The sequence below is a fragment of the Ixodes scapularis genome, unplaced genomic scaffold (genome assembly GCF_016920785.2).
Source record: "Ixodes scapularis isolate PalLabHiFi unplaced genomic scaffold, ASM1692078v2 PGA_scaffold2__306_contigs__length_199485367, whole genome shotgun sequence".
Taxonomy (NCBI): domain Eukaryota; kingdom Metazoa; phylum Arthropoda; class Arachnida; order Ixodida; family Ixodidae; genus Ixodes; species Ixodes scapularis.
This window is the reverse complement of record NW_024609857.1, coordinates 128252626-128268722: the sequence shown is the minus strand read 5'-3', so window position 1 is coordinate 128268722 and position 16097 is coordinate 128252626. Positions and strand designations below refer to the sequence as shown.

The following is a 16097-nucleotide window of genomic DNA, read 5'->3' as shown; positions in this document are numbered from 1 at the left end:
TAGTTCCACACAGTAATGTGAGACTTTGCTTTTTATATGCAACACTTTTATAAAATATGCATAGTTTATCTTTTGCTGTCGTCAATTGCTTTTGTAGCATACGAGTACGAACCGGTTCGAACATCTTTTTTTTTCACTCCGGAGTTGAACCGGAGCCGAACCGTTTTCCCTGAACCGGAACGAAAACCGGAACGAAAAGCATTTCGGTTCGACATCCTGCATTCAACCAATATATTTGTTACACGTTAAACAAATTCCAGGTAGTCAAAATTAATGCGTAGTCTTTTCCTGAAGCATGCAAGATGCTATTCGTTGCTTTAGTTCGTAAAAACCTATACTTTACTTAACCTTTTTCTTGCAAAATTTGAATCTGGCTGGTTTTCACAAGAGTTTTAGTGTTTTTACGCGGCGAATAATCAAAGATGTTGATTTTTGCGTGTTGGTTGTTCTCACGTTTTGCAAACCGCACCTCTCTGGAAGCTGCAAGGCTCCCTTGGATCCTATTTTCTTCGAGTTGATAAACTTTTAAAATAAACCCCACAATACTGGCTCACTTTGTGCAGTGTTGCTCCAAAATTATAATACCACTGCGAACCTGAGATACTTGGTAACGTTAAAAATTCCCCACGGCCTTTTTATTAGCGAGTAATTGTTTCTGTAATGACAAAGTATTGAAGGCGGACCATTGTCGTAATAAAAGATGATATTTAAGGTTTTGCTGGTTCTTTCTAACTCATTTGATTAGTTTGTTGCTGATCCAAAGGAAACATCTTATCGTCTAATTGTTTATCCAGTTGAAAGATGAGCAAACTACTGGACCGCTTTGGCTTTCAAAAAAATTGTAGACATAATCTCTCCAGTAGAATATGCTGACCTGGTTTTGTTTGGCCAAACAAATCATGATGTTTAACATTCTAATGTTAGTGTACCCGCGCTTTATAAGTTATAAAGCATCAATCAAACGTATTGCGATTTTTTTTTTTTATGAGGATAAAATTTTGTTTGGGAGGTTGCATGTGATTCGAGGTGATCATGCATCAACAGACATGTCAGTAGCACACATCGTCAGCATTAACTTTTTCCATATAACTGCCTAGTTTAGATGCAAAAAGATATATTTTCATAAAATGCTATAGGTGTCATGATTTTTCAAACAACGTATGAGGTGAAGGCTAAAAATCCTCTTTTCTACTTTTTTCTATATTTCTCGTATAGTGGCCGAATTTCGGCGTGCACGGCAAGAATAATTTCTCAAGCTTCCACCACCAGGTATAAACTCGAGCGACCCGTAAGAAACACTTGAAAACGGCGAAGCCGGGTTTCTTTAAGTGTTTTACACGTCAGCACAAATACATTTGATTTTTGTACGTTCTTGGGAAAATATAAATCTACCGCGCGATGTTTTTCTTTTAAGGTAATCCAGCACATGATGTACTGAAACAAGTGGCTGTAAACTGAAAAGTTACTAACGAACACAAGAAACATTAGTCATATATTTAAAAATAAGGTGGTGGATTGCATAAACAAAACGAAAAAGCATCTAGTTAGGAATTACAATCACCACCTGTGAGTCTTCCCAATAGCTTTCGTAATGGTTCTTGTATGAAAATTTTTAAAAACGGCACGTTAAAAGTTAGTCTGGTCACCTCAAACTAAAACTTAAAAAAAAAGCGACGCACGTGACAGTTTAGCAGCCTTGGGCACATTTTAGAAGGGCGTCAAAATCGGGCGGTGTTTTATACGGCATCTATAAATGAAGTCACAAAGCTGACTAAGAATATTCGCCTGCCAATATGTATAAGCTGAAAAAATATTCACGTCCTCTACCGATAAAAATGCGAATACTTGGAAGCAGGTTAGAAAATACACGCTAGAAACATCCCATGGCGGCGAAAGGGGGATGCCCAGATGTCGTGTACTTGAAGATGTTCCCGGTTGTCATCACCAATTATCTTCAAAGTGCTGCCCCGTGTCTTGATAGAAACTCATAACAAGAAAATAGATGAAGAGAAGCTTCGAAGCTACGAATAAATCTTACCTGGTCAGCCTTTTTGATGTCGCCGGTAAGTCTTGGATCGCAGTCACTGTAGACGGCGAACAGAACAAGGCCGGCGATGACGGATAAGAGCAGCGCAATCGAAACCCCGGGGACGTTAAGCAGCACCGCCCTGCGGGGAGGAATTGCGATTCACGTACGGAGTGTAACGACGAATAATTGCATAAATACTACCCCGGAAATTTGTGTAGAACATGAAGCTAAAAATGAATGGGCTTAAACACTCACTTTTCTGCAATAAGCACACAAGTGAAAATAAACGACTCAATTAACGACACTCTACCAGGACATTTCACGTTTGAAGTCATTGATTGCCAGTAATTCTTTACAAGGGGATCTGAATGCAAAACAAGGCGTCTGATATTCGTTGAACAAGCTGCGCTAATTGCCTTCATAGGTCATTTAAGATGTGATCAAGACATGTTTTACTCATATCTTCTATGATGCGCTAAATCAGTGGTTCTCAAATGGGAGTCCACGAGACCCTCAACAAATTTTTTTTTTAGTTGGCACGTTTTTTGTAGTTCAGTCCGGCCGTGACTGATCTTAAACCTGCTTCCTGAACTACAGCAGCAATCCGCACAAGGTCATCTCGGTCACCTCCATTCCCTCTTCCCCACACCTTCCCGAACTACGTGTCTCGGGTGCCCCGCAGCGGGATTATCATATCGCATATGGCAGATCCTGATTTTCGACTGGCATCGGTGGCTGTGCCGTGGAGTCTCACCCGGTTGGCCTAGGACGCAAAGTTACGTGTTTGTCTGAGCTGCGTAGCCATGTTCAAGTTACGTGGATACAATGAAAGTTATCTGGTTTGGCTTTGCCGATATCGGCGGCAAACCGCAATGCGTTTTGTGTGGTGAAGTACTCGTTCAAAGTTGCATGGCGCCGACGAAGTTGACACGCCATCTCCGGACAAAGTATCCAAGCTTCCAAGACAAGGACACTGAGCTCTTCGAAACCAAGAAACGAAAGTTGGAATCCCAAAAGCTGGATAATCCAAACAAGGTGAGGTCGAAATTATCAAACCACAGTTTTAAATAAGTTATTGATCAATGGCATCGCGTTGTTTGTGGACGTGCCTGCGGTGTCCGATCGGGCCGTTAGCCTTGATCGGTCGCCGAATGCTTGTTCGCCGTGCTTTACGGAAGCTGTGCTGACGATGTTCGCGGCAGCCGGCGACCCTCAATGTGCGTTTTGTTCGCTGTGCGTACGCTGATCGGCACTTCAGAGGCTCCGGCCTCGCGGTTAGGTGGCAGACTTTGCTAGTCTGCTTTGGTGCATGTGCCATCAACTCCCGCCATGTATACAACGCGTCGCGGGATGGGGAAAACGAAAGGGGGAGTCGCAGCGAGCCACACGAGAGCGGAGGGAGGGGGGTCGCGGCGGCCTACCGCCGCTGGTGCCGCTGACCCTCGTGACGCCACTGGTTCAGCGTACAAAGCTAGACTTTCGTTTCATCTGGCAAGCTTGGCGGATGCTATCAAGGCAAGCTACATGCTCAGCTACCACGTGGCCAAACAGATGAAGCCTCACACCATCTGCGAGACTCTGCTTACGCCCTGCATAAAGGACGTCGTCGGTGCTGTCATAGGCAAAGAGCACGTGAAAAAATTGGACAAAATACCATGCTCGAACGACACCGTAGCACGGAGAATTAGAGAAATGGCGTCTGACGTGCAGGATCAAGTAATTGAAAAATTGAAGTCGGCTGGGAAGTTTTCTCTTGCCATCGATGAGAGCTGCGACGTATCCGGGAGCCCACAACTTGTAGCGTTCGTGCGCTTAATGGATGGCTCTGTCATTGCCGAAGAGCTTCTTTGTTGTCTGGAACTCGAGACCACAACAAAAGGTCACAACATTTTCGATGCCATTAACAATTTTTTTGTTTCGCGCGGTCTTCGTTGGGACATGTGTGCAGCTGTGTGCACCGACGGCGCTCGAGCCATGGTTCGAAACAATGTAGGTTTTTTAGGGCTCGTTAAGAAAGTAAACAGTGCCGTAGCATTCACACATTGTATGCTTCATAGGGAGGCTTTGGCATCAAAGGAGTTAAGTCCAGAGCTTGCGAGTGTCATGCAACATGTCGTCAAAGTCGTGAACAGCGTAAAGGCAAGGCCTAAGGCCAGTCGCCTCCCTGTGCGAGGAGATGGGTGCTGAGCACCAACGTACACCTACTCCTGCACACCGAGGTGCGCTGGTTGTCGCGCGGAAAAGTGCTCGCAAGGGTGTTCGAGGTTAGAGAGGAGCTGAGTGTTTTTTTGGCAGAAGATAGGGCGCTCGGAGATCCTTTTCATGACTCTTCTTTTGTGACTAAGCTTGCCTATCTGTGTGACCTGTTTGAGCACCTGAACCAACTTAACAGCAGCATGCAGGGGATGGGTACAAATGTTGTCTCTTCTGGGGATAAGGTGAGAGGTTTTTGTAAAAAGCTTCAAAGTTGGTTGAGCCGGGTAAGCAGAGACGACTATTCTCCTTTTAAGCTGCTCAGCGATCTTGCAGGCTCTGGGGCAGTATGTGGGAGTGACAGAACCACGATCATGGCCCATCTGAGAACATTAAGGTGCCACATCAAGAACTACTTCCCAGAATCTGCCCCAGACACATGGCTTGTGGCCCCTCTTGTAGCTGACGTTGCTTGCTTGGCATATGAACGTGTCGAAGCTGAAAACGAGTTGATGGAGCTTCAGGAAGACACAGTGATGAAGGCAAGGTTTCCCACTGTGAGCCTTGAGGCATTTTGGTTGGGGACTGCAGAAATGTTCCCCCTTCTCCATGAGGTGGTTGTAAAGCTTCTATTACAGTTTTCTACAACGTATGCATGTGAGCATGTTTTTTCCAGGCTTGCATACCTGGAAAGTAAATACCGGAACAGTTTGAATGTGGCCGCAGATATGCAACTCTGTTTAAGCGCGACTGTGCCACGTATTGATGAACTGACCAAAATGAAGTGATGTGGCACCTTTGTTTTATATTTTTCTGCTACGTAGCAATAAAAGGCACCTGTTTCATGCTCCAGATGTGTTAACTTACAAACGTCCCCCCCCCTCCTTCGATGGAAGGGGTCCCCCATCACTGCCAGCGGTCCGCATGGGGTCCCCGACACATCCATGGCTGAGAACCACTGCGCTAAATAAATTGCAGAAATTGTTCCGACGGTAAACGCTACCTACCTGTCGTTGTCGCAGGTAAGAATGCACGCACAACCAACACAAAATGGAACCGGCAAACTTCTTTCACACCACTATGAGGTCTATTTTCGGACGGCAGAAATAAGAAATCGGCCACGGATAATATATGACGTTTTTGCTTCTCGTAACGACATAAATATCCCGAAAACCCGCTTTAGCAAGACGACCAACTTTCTTCGATGAAGTACGGAAAAGTGAATAGTTCGCCCTTTTCTTTTTTATACGTCTGTACCCTACAGCGGCGGGGATGATGTCAAGTTTCGCCGTAGGACCATTTAAAGTAACTTGCGAAGTTCTTGGCTTGAAACTTGAGACGATTTCAGTGTCTATACGCACAAAGTCTTATGCTTATCAAAAACAGCAACCATTGTAAATCACCGGTTTTTGTCGTTTTCTGGTGTACCCCAACGACCCAACCTAACGCCGCTGTTGTTAATTTTATATATGTATGAAATCATTTAATACATATTCTAATATTCTTGGTTTCGCTGATGATGCATCTTTTTTTAAAGATCCTTGATAATTGCAGCTCTATATTACACAAATATTTTTATGCAACATCCGAATTGTTTTAAAATGTATAAACTATATTTTCATAAAAAAAAAGTTTATTTTTTTTTTTTTGTTGGGGAAGCGTGATATTTTGCTCTGTCAATATGGTCTCGATGGTATTTTTATAGCTTGAGTGTCTCTGGTTAACACTTTGGCGTTTGTATTCACAGCAACCTCTCTTTCGAGAACATGCTTCCATGATTGTTGGCTCAGCGCTAAGAATGTGAGAAATGATTACTCACTTGTCACGATATTTTACTTCTTTTGTTTTCATTGAACATTTACTATGTAGCCTTGTTTATTGAGGACCTGAGTACGGATCAGTTATTTAAAATCCAATTTCTTCAACCTAAGCAGAAATTATCAAAAATGTACCGAGAAGATGAATAAAAATCCTTTATTCCAAATACTATGGCCGAATAGGGTTCGTCAAGTGTGAATCCTGTTTAAGTATAATTAAACCGTAAAGTCTAAAAAAAGCACAAAGAGCTTTCATATACCTATTTCTTTACACAAGGTAGTACATCAGGTTGTAAAATCTGAAGTGTTACTTGATTGTGCTCATATCCCTGTGCTTACTAAAACCGCTCGTTATTTTCTTGTGCATTATCACCAAAGCATGCATGTGCACACAGTAAATCCTTATCAAGAATGCAGACGTCCCAAAATACTGAAGTTTCTGACTTAGATATTTTTTCATTGTTTTTACTATTCAAGGCAACCTTGCAACAATGTCATTTGCGTTAAAGTCGTAGCGTTTTTGTTACTGATTAACTAATTTTTGATTCCGTATATTTTTGTTTCTAAATTTGCTTTTTTTGTATACACTTTGTATAGTATATATATATATATATGTGTGTGTGTGTGTATTGTGTATGCGATGTACGCATTCTTTGTATAAGCTGTATAATAGTTCGTATAGGGTGATAGTATTCCTGTGTTTTTGTTCACCTTGTTCCTTTTTGTATGCTTCGTTTAATGCGATTTTTTTTTCGTCTTAGGGAATCCTAACGGACTACACACAAATAAATTATAATTATTTGTGAGCACTATAACAAAAGCAAAGCATTACTATTTTGTTATGTCTTACGGGACTCGACGAATGAGGTTCATTAAATTAACGGGTGTTTGGGAGATTTCGAAGCGTGCTACAAGATTAACGCGCGACTGTGGGGCTTCTAATCGAGACATTTCGCACAGGCATTTTGTGCATTAGCCAGCCTAAGTTTTTAATCAATGTCAACTTATCTGAGCAAAGCGTTATACAAACTGCAAAAAAAAAAAAAAATACGTTCGACGCTAACTTGTTTTTTTTTTACACAAAAACCGCAATATTGAGAACACAGACCTATGCGGGGCGAAAACAGTCACGATCATCTCGATCTCGGTGCGTCCTTAAACTAAATCTGCGAGGGAGTGAAGAGCGATCTAATAATAAGAGAAGTGAAAATTAGTCGTCGGGTAGTTTTTATAAATTACTGTGATTTCCAGGCCGTCGAACACACAATCAGGGACATGTTGCAGCGCGGAAAAACGAAAAACATAAAGTTGAGTTGACGTCGTTGCCGTTTACAATTGCGAAGGATGCGATTGAACGTGCGTTCTGAGAATATCCTTTGAATGACGTGAGGACACCTGCAGGGCAATGCTGGTCACGAATACATTTTATAATGTCAAGGTGCGAAACTTTCACTCCAGAGTGAGATCGAGAAATGCGGCCGGGGGAATGCGCAGACGCGGCCGCAAGGCCCTGTTGGCACATTAGAAGAGGTCGGAGCGGGCATTTGATTCACTTTGTGCGGACTGGGTCGTTGGTGGCGCTGGAATCCAGCTGCCAAGGAGGGGTGGCGCTCCCATTGTAGGTCGCGTGCTCCCTAAACACCCGCGGTTTTCGCATAAAAAACCCATCTGCGCGTTGCCGAGTGTGCATTTTAGGGACCAACTTGTCCCGCGGCAACGTGGAGGTGACGGCGTCCGATACCCGGAACAGTCCCCATTTTCTCATTGAAAAGTTACAAAACGCCATTTTAACTTTTGAGTTATAGGTATAGAAAGCTCTCTAACCTCGGTGCCCGGTCCCAACAGCTAGAGCTTGAATCGAACGAAGAGTGAGAGTTCGGCGGTACGTTTTCTTTCGCGGTATTTGAGATGGGAAAGGTTCGCAGTTATCAGTATTGGCCACACACTTACTTTCTGGCGTCCTTGAGCGAAGCGATGCTAGAGTACCGCTGAACCTGGGTCTGGCTGGCGCAGTACAGGGACATCCAGACCACCATAAAACAAGAAAACACGTTCCAACTCGTGAACGTTTCATACGGACTCACGCTGAAGCTGCGAAATCAAGACAAAGAGTAAACGTTTTCTTGTTTCTATCGCATCTGCTCCTCGAAAAAAACATCATGGGATTTATTCTCAATAGTTGTATTCAGATTAGGAATACAGGGTTAAGAAACGCGGGTCGTGGCGGCTCCGAGCATCTAATTGTCACGGATGAAGGCGACGGGACGATGAATATTGGACTGAAAATAAAGGTTGAATCGCCAAACTTGTGCCAGAAACAAAAAAAAGGAAAACATACGTCGAGAAAGCAGCAGCGAGCGTCGGCGGCAACGGAAGCGAGGAACGGTTTGTCGGCGGGACAGCTTGCTAGCGCGAGAGCGAATGAGTGAATGGATGGGCACCACCGCGCTTGCCGAAGATTCGGCCCAGAATGTTTGGGAATAAGCTAAGGCGAGACTGACTAAGCAAGGTCATTCCGGCCCCCTGATCTTTCACGCTCGGTGTAAGCGCAAACTCGAATCTTCTAGAAGAACAAAAAAGCTTTGCTTTTCGGTCAAGCACGCGGCAATATTACCGCTTCGCATTAGCCGAGAAAAAAACAACGCGAAAGAAGGAGTCACAAAATTGGCACCGACCTTTACCTACGAAGACCTATAATGCATGAAATGCATTATAGGAAATTGGTGAGGGAATTGGTGAGGGAGTTGGTGTGTCAAGCAACGTATTTTTTCACGCAAAATTCAGTGGGAAACTGAAAGGTTGTATAGGTAACTTGACGGTCGATTTTCCGCCTCTAAATATAGCGGGGAAACAGGATTGATGTCAGGGTCATAAGACGTGAATTTTCCGCAAAGTATTGCAGGGAACTGAATTGATATATTGGTCACATGACGTCAACCTCGCGCTAAATTGTTCGGGAAACTGGATTGATGGTTTGGCCAAATGACGTGAATGTTTTTGCTAAATTTAGCGGGGAAACTGAGTTGACGCGCAGGTCACATGCCGTAGATTTCTCCAACGTGTCTAGGCCACGTGACGCCGCGTGACCTCACGCGGCGCCATTTTCCCCGCTAAATTTAGCGGAAAATGCACGGAGGGACGGGTGACTGGATAAAATTTTGGTATGGGGGTAGCGTTAAAAAGCCTTTCATGCTTTAAATCACATAGAGTGAACATAGTGCCTTAAGTTGTCAGTTATGATAAAAAATAGCAGCATAGAACAAATCCTCAGCGAATTAAGAAATCTCATAATGTACATTAATTGTCTTAATGAAATAATATATCGAAGGGTGACAGGCGTAGCTGGATTGCACTATGTAGCTTATTTGTTAAGGTAAAACATGCTTTGCCTCGTCGGGGAGGGGGGGGGGGGGGGATAGAAATGATCGAAACCGAGAAGTGAAGCCGCCGATTCACTCTATGCTGATTGGCTGAGCTAGGTGATGACGTCAAATTCCCTAGCTTGACGCTGATTGAGTGGTTCAGGTTCTGGGAGAGTGCCAGGGGTTTAAAACCCGGATTAGCGCCGGTGTACTGCACTGGATAAATAAAAATAAAATAAAAAGATAAACAAACACACGCCCCAATTTGACTGCTTTACAGGAACAGACCATTTGATAAATTACCCAAGCACCAAGGAGAATGCTGGGAGTGTAGTTACACGCGTTGCACGCACTGGCTTCTTCAGCAGTCGCTTTTCTACACCAAATTCCTAAAACAAATGGCCTCTTGCACGCGCTTTCGTCAATGCTTCGTTTGGATAATTTATTTCGAAGTTTTTATACCAGGAAGGCGAGCGCGTGTGTCGCGTGTAGATACATTCCCAGCATCTCCTTGATGCTTCGGAAATTTAGCAGTAGGTCTATTGCTATCGAGTGTACACGCCAAGCGGTGACCCAGTCGCTTGACTCTTTCCTAACCACGGGAAAAGCAGAAATTTTGAAAAGATCCGTGCAAACGTTTTTAGTTTTCTAACTTGCGTATGAAGCAGTATGACACATTAAAATGCGGTCTATTAGTTGTTTTGTAAAAAAATACAGAAGTTGGTATGATGTGAGAAAAGGGTGTTAAAACTTTATTTCTTGAAAATACAATGTACTTGCGGAAGGCTTATAAACACCGAAACTTCTACAGATATATGTCGAATTAAACGAGAAAAAAAAAATCCCAATATGAAAAGTGTTCTCCACACCCACGGTTATTACTTCTGAAGGTTAGTGTACTCTAACTGACGTTGTCTATTTTTGATTCGTCGAGTGTTGGCCTCTGTAACACGTGTGCTTTTAAACGAAGGAATGCTTATATTGGTGAAACAGCTAGTTCACCTCACATCTTCAGATGAGTGCTTTTTTTTTGTGTTCTACGTTGGTTTTGTCATAGCCTTAATTGCAGTTCCTTCATATTTAGCCTTTTTGTCCGCCTTGTTGTGAACATAAAAAAATGGATGCCGGCTGTGTACTGCATTGAAAATTATTGTGATGTTTACCGACAAACATCTGTTAAGCGACGCCTATGGTGCAATTTAAAGTCTGCCCAGAGCTGTTAAAGTTTAAAAAATATGCCACGATATACGCCTCGCAAGTGGGCTCCTTTTCGTCTTCTGCGCATGAGAAAGGAAGTAGCGGTGACGTCAGAACGCCGAGCCCTGATTGGCTGATCGCGACCCCCTATCTGAGCGTCGTCTGCTCCTTTGCAACGTCGTCTGCTCGCAACGTCGTCTGTGTCTGTCTCACCTTTCCTGCGACTTTCAGAAGTGCAGGCCTTTACATGCGAGCTCGACTTCGCCTTTCACAGAGGGCAGACGAAATAACTCGAGCGGTACGTTGTTTTTGTCTAACAACTAGCAGACGCGCATCAAGGAGGGAATTCAAAGGACTCACTGGCGAGGTGTCCCGAGGCGCCGAGGTTTGTTTACTAAGAACCGGGAGGTGAGCGTGCAAGTTCCCTCCCAAATACTTTGTCCCTCGTTTCGTGTGCGGCGAGACCCCCCATTCTTTAACAGCGTCGGCGGGTTGGCGCAGTTGACGTCGTCTGCTCTACGTCTGCAAGTCAAAGCGATGGTTGCTTTACCTTTCGTGCGTCTGTCGGAGATTCACCGCTTTTTCACCGGCGAGAGTCACTGTGGCCTCGGGAAACAAGGAGATAACAAGAGGAAGAAATTGACCTCTCAATCCAAAAGTGAGGTCAGCGATCAAAGTATAATACGGGAAGGGTTCACAAGGGTCGCGCGGGCATATTCCGTTCAGCACGCCAGCCGGTCGTGGGCAGACGGTCGCCGAGTCCGGGAGTGCCTGCTAGGCCTCACTGCCATGCTCGCTTGGTCGCGTTCGGTGGAATCATGGCCGTTGGAGCTTTTCCCGGGTGTTTGTGGATCCAGCGTTCTTGTTCGTCGTGGTCTGTTTCAAGTACTTTTTTCTTGCTGCTCCAAGTCGGGACGCGTGAGAAGCGCACATAGAAGAATAAACGTCCGTGGGTCGTCGCGACCGCGACGCTGTCGGCCATGCTGATTTGATCGTAAGAAGTGCGTACGACAGCTTCAAAGCTGTCGCAGGATTTCGTTGTAACCTGCGCAAAACTTGCGAAAATTTCGTTTCGTGAATACAAATTTGTTCCTAAGTTATGGCTTACGCATATTTTTGGCGCAAGATCGTTTTCTGCGACTTACGAAAGTCGCAGGAGAGGTAAGACAGACGCAGACGACATTGCGAGCAGACGACGTTGCAAAGGAGCAGACGGCGCTCAGATAGGGGGGCGCGATCAGCCAATCAGGGCTCGGCGTTCTGACGTCACCGCTACCCACTGCGCAAGAGCAGACGAACTTGCCCACCGCATAGTTGAATTATGTAAATATTGCCATTTTTGTTTCAAAGGCTGATACGAGCAGTTAGTCATGTTAGACAAGTGAAACCACCGCTCTGAGAACTATTTTTGACACCCCACCAGCCCGTGATGAACCTAAAACCTACGTTGAAACCAAAACTGAAGTTCTGAGGCTATCCACGAGGTTGTGGAACATAATTCTCCGCACTAAAATTAATTTCTTGACGGCGTTTGGAAACCATCGATCAACGGTGATCAATGGCCTATGGGCGCGGTCAAGAAATAGGTAACTAACCGATGAAGGACGCCGAAAGCGTAGGCGTGGATCCCAAAGGAGTCGGACTGAAACCACACATTTCCCCTGCAACACAATTGCGCAGCAATTCGCTATGCATGTGTTAAAAATAAACACACGCTTTTAGGTGCAATCATGCTCCGAGCACCCTTACTCATCAACATGGCTGGAATTTTGGGTGCGAGATGAAGAACGATAGACCCTATGGTGCCGTTTCATGATAGTGGTAAAAAGCCGAGCGTAGTGACGAAAAGAAAAGGGCGAAATAGGGTGGCATATAAAGAGAAGGTAAAAATATTGAAAAAGAGTGGGCCAATTAAGGCGTTATAACGTAATAGCAAGCATCTCGAAGAAGGGCCTGAACACAAGAAGTGATGTTTGGTGGGAAAAAACAGTATTCAGACTTGACACAGGAGTTTTCGACACCTCCATAAAGCGGTGTGCCGTGCGGTGCGCATCAAAAGCTGTTTTATTCTGCCTTTTGGTTTGCGACTTTTAGGTCCCCTACTGCCTTCACATACACCTACAAAACTATCTTTCAAATATCTGAATTCTGAATCCAAAAATAACTGTAATAAATATGTGAAGATGCACGTCCATCAATCAACAGCTTCGTCATTTAAGTTTGTATCTTCCTGTCGGGCAGGGCCCTGTCAGTCGAGTGTCCCGCGCCATAGCTTCCTCTATACTGACAAAGGCTGGCCGATCAGCACTGACTTCAATCGCCACAAGAAGCGGCCGCCGAAATTGAAAAGATAGAGCGGCAGACAACGGATAAGAGGAGAGCCACGTGACGGGCGCACCCGCTGCGCTCCTCGAGTTCCTCGCGCTACCGCTTCTTTTCACGTCGGGTTTGAAACCTCGTTTCGGGGAAGCGAAAGCAGTGCGTTGACGTCCAGGTTCCCCGAGAAGTCCTCTAGGCTTCCAGATCCTTGCGCTCAAAATCTTCGACCGCGCACTCTATGGCTTCGTCGTCGAACTTGCCAGGCTTTGTGAGTAGAGGAGGCTATGCTCGTGCGCGATTTCAATTGAAAGTTTAAATAGACCAACGAGGTAGAGGGGCTTAGAGCGATAAACCGGGGTTCCGGTCTGAACTCGAAAGTGACCCCCATTAGGCGGCTGCCATTGTACGCAAATTTGACCACACGTCACATGACCAAACCAAATACGTGACGTCACAGGAAAGATGGCAGCGCCCATGCAGCGGCTGGCCCCAGCTGGGCCGGAGCTTGTCGGATGCTTTGTTGGTTGTCGTTCGCGGAAGCCGTCATATGAAGCCGGTCGAAAGCGAGGTCAGAGCTCAGCGTGGTGTTTGACGTAGGTATAACGTGAAAATACGGAGGAACGGTGTGCATTTCGCTGGTGACCGACCGGGATATTGCCGCGGAAGAGACAATCTGACCTACGTTGCTCGGACCTCGGATTGATTCGGATACCGCTAGGATAAAATTTAAGGCGACGTTTCTGTGCTCTCGTTGACCATCGGAATCTTCGAGGTTTGCAGTGAAGCGTGAGCAATATATTTGGATACACAGTTTAGCGACGGAAATTGCGTGAGTCGTGCTTGGCGGTGTGCAATCGTGGTGCAGCTTCGATCAAATGACCGAGGGCTCACTTCGGTTGTGCGGCGCACCGGAAGGCTGCCTTGAAGCTGGTAGTTCCCGTGCCGTGCTGAATGATGCTGTGCTGCTTACAAATTGTTCCGGCGTAGAAGTGCACTTTCACGGAGCACAGGTGTGCGGCGCACCGAAGAGCTGCCTTCAAGCTGGTAGTTCCTGTGCCATGTTTTAGGTGATGCTGTGCTGCTTCCGAAATTGTTCCGGCGTAGACGTGCACTTTCACGGAGCACAGGTGTTGCAGTTGGTGTTGATCCCGCTGGTCTGTCGCACGTTTCGTCAACACAAACGTTTCATCCACACTCGTTACGCGAATTGCAAGGTGTCCGGACATTTCATCGAGCGTGTCACGTACCCAGCTCACGCCGCTTTGTGGCAACAGCCTGCAGTGGCTCAGTACCAGAAAAGTGGTCCCACATCCATTTCAGTTCAGTTCGTCCACGGCAGTCGCCAAACCCCGAAGGAGAGGATTTATTCGGACAGAATGCCACTAAAGCAATGCAGCTTCTTCAGTGGTCAGGATAGATTCTCTTCTGCGAGTTTTGTTATACTGTCACAGATCCTTGTTCCAGTCCTATCTTCTATCAATATTCACTATTCTGGGACACTGCAGGTCATGCTCAGCTGTAATCGTATGTTCTGGTGGAGGTGCTGGGCACCCATAGCCCTTCACTCTGTGTGAACCCGGCGGCTCTTCAGCCGAGTCACTCGATAATGGGACACGGCTGGCGGACTATCCTGCATCTTATACCCCCGTCGAGCCGTAAGCAAAGTCCTGACCCGAGCCTGGCAGAACAACCGCAAGACGACCGAATACCACAAGGAGTAACCTCGGAAATACACCACGAAGCACCTGAAATTCGAGCCAGTTGCTGCTACCAGGAAAAACCACCGGAATTCGGTCTCCTGTCAGAAAATCCGAAGCTGACTAAGCCAACAATGACAAACCTGTAGCAGCAAACCGTGTCCCCTCCCACCATTGTTTGCATGCCCGTCGCAAATCACACTCCGACGCTTTTTCACGCAAGCTGTATGAGGACGTCAAGGACTGGATTGAACAATATGACAGTGTTGCCCGCCACATTGGGTGGACAGACAACCAGCTCCTGCAGAACCTATACTTCTCGTGGAAGAAACTGCCGGCGCTGGTCTGAGAACCATGGATTAAAGGGATTGTCCGGTCAAATTTTGTATTCGAGAAAACAATTGAATATCATTGGTATTGCCTCGAGACACATCGTACGTGCAATATCTGAATTTTATATGCACCTCTGCGTGAGTAATTGAATTTATACTGCTCCAATCTCATTCTAGCGTAAACGCTGAATTCGTTGGCAACATTGAAGCTCTGACGTCACAAAACACAAAGCGAGCATTTTTGTCTCCTCGTTTGCCCAGTTTGCCTGCGAGTGAACGCCTCAGCGTGCTTCGTTTTCGTTGTTGTGCTCGACTTGTCTTGTGGTTGGTGAGATTTTTGTTGCGCGGTTGGGTGCCACAACCACCGGGCAGCACATGCGAGCCAAGACATGACGTTCCAGACTTTTCCGCGAGACGTGCAGTGACGAGCAAAGTGGATCGTCGTCGTGCGTAGGGACTGAGTTCCCGTCAAGATCGAGATCCCGCTTCTGCAGCAATCATTTCACAGAAGAAAGCTACGAGCTGAGCTCTAAGCGGACAGAAGGCTTGTAAGCTGAGGTATGATGCTGTGCCAACGATAATAAAGTACGTCCACCCACTCCTCGCCCAAGTCGGATCTGTCAATTTAGGCCTGTTCGATTCGCCTGAACTGGCTGAACTAGTTCAGCAGTGCAGGAACTGGTGCATTCGATTCAACCGGAAGTTGCACGACCGCTGCACTGGCGCGTTCGATTCATCCCAGTTCTGAACGAGTTCAGACCCAGTTCCTCAAAAATCTTGCACCGGCTCCGTGCAGAAGCAGACGACACTCCTCGTCCGTCTCTGCTTGCGGTGCCATTTTTCGCAGCTCTTGCTCAAATGTCTGCAATGCTTAACAATAACGCCGATACGGAGGTTGCATTTCCTCTCATTTATGATAGTAACGTACCCGCGGATGCGGTGGACGCGAAATTGAGGTCATAAGCGAGAGTAGGAATTTGCTTGATTATGATATTCTGAAAGCGTTTTAGGCACCTCCTCGCGTAGGTTTGGCTCCCTGTGGTGAGTATTGAAATATTGGCTCACGTAAATTGTTTCTTTTTGATGCTATCTGGGGATCAAGAGTGTTGATATTCTTACTTACAGACACGGGAAAGGTATTGCCCTCTTGA

At 45.8% G+C, this 16097-nt stretch overlaps 1 protein-coding gene across 1 annotated transcript in view; it reads right to left on the bottom strand.

The window, feature by feature from the left end:
- Window positions 1–16097, bottom strand: part of LOC8053231 (sodium-dependent multivitamin transporter-like) — a 132118-nt gene that overhangs the window by 105140 nt on the left and 10881 nt on the right. The window contains exons 3-4 of the mRNA XM_040212947.2: window positions 7990–8130; window positions 2039–2168 (exon numbers count right to left, since the gene is read on the bottom strand). Of these exons, the coding sequence (XP_040068881.2) occupies window positions 2039–2168; window positions 7990–8130 (271 nt within the window). The remainder of the gene's footprint in view (window positions 1–2038; window positions 2169–7989; window positions 8131–16097) is intronic.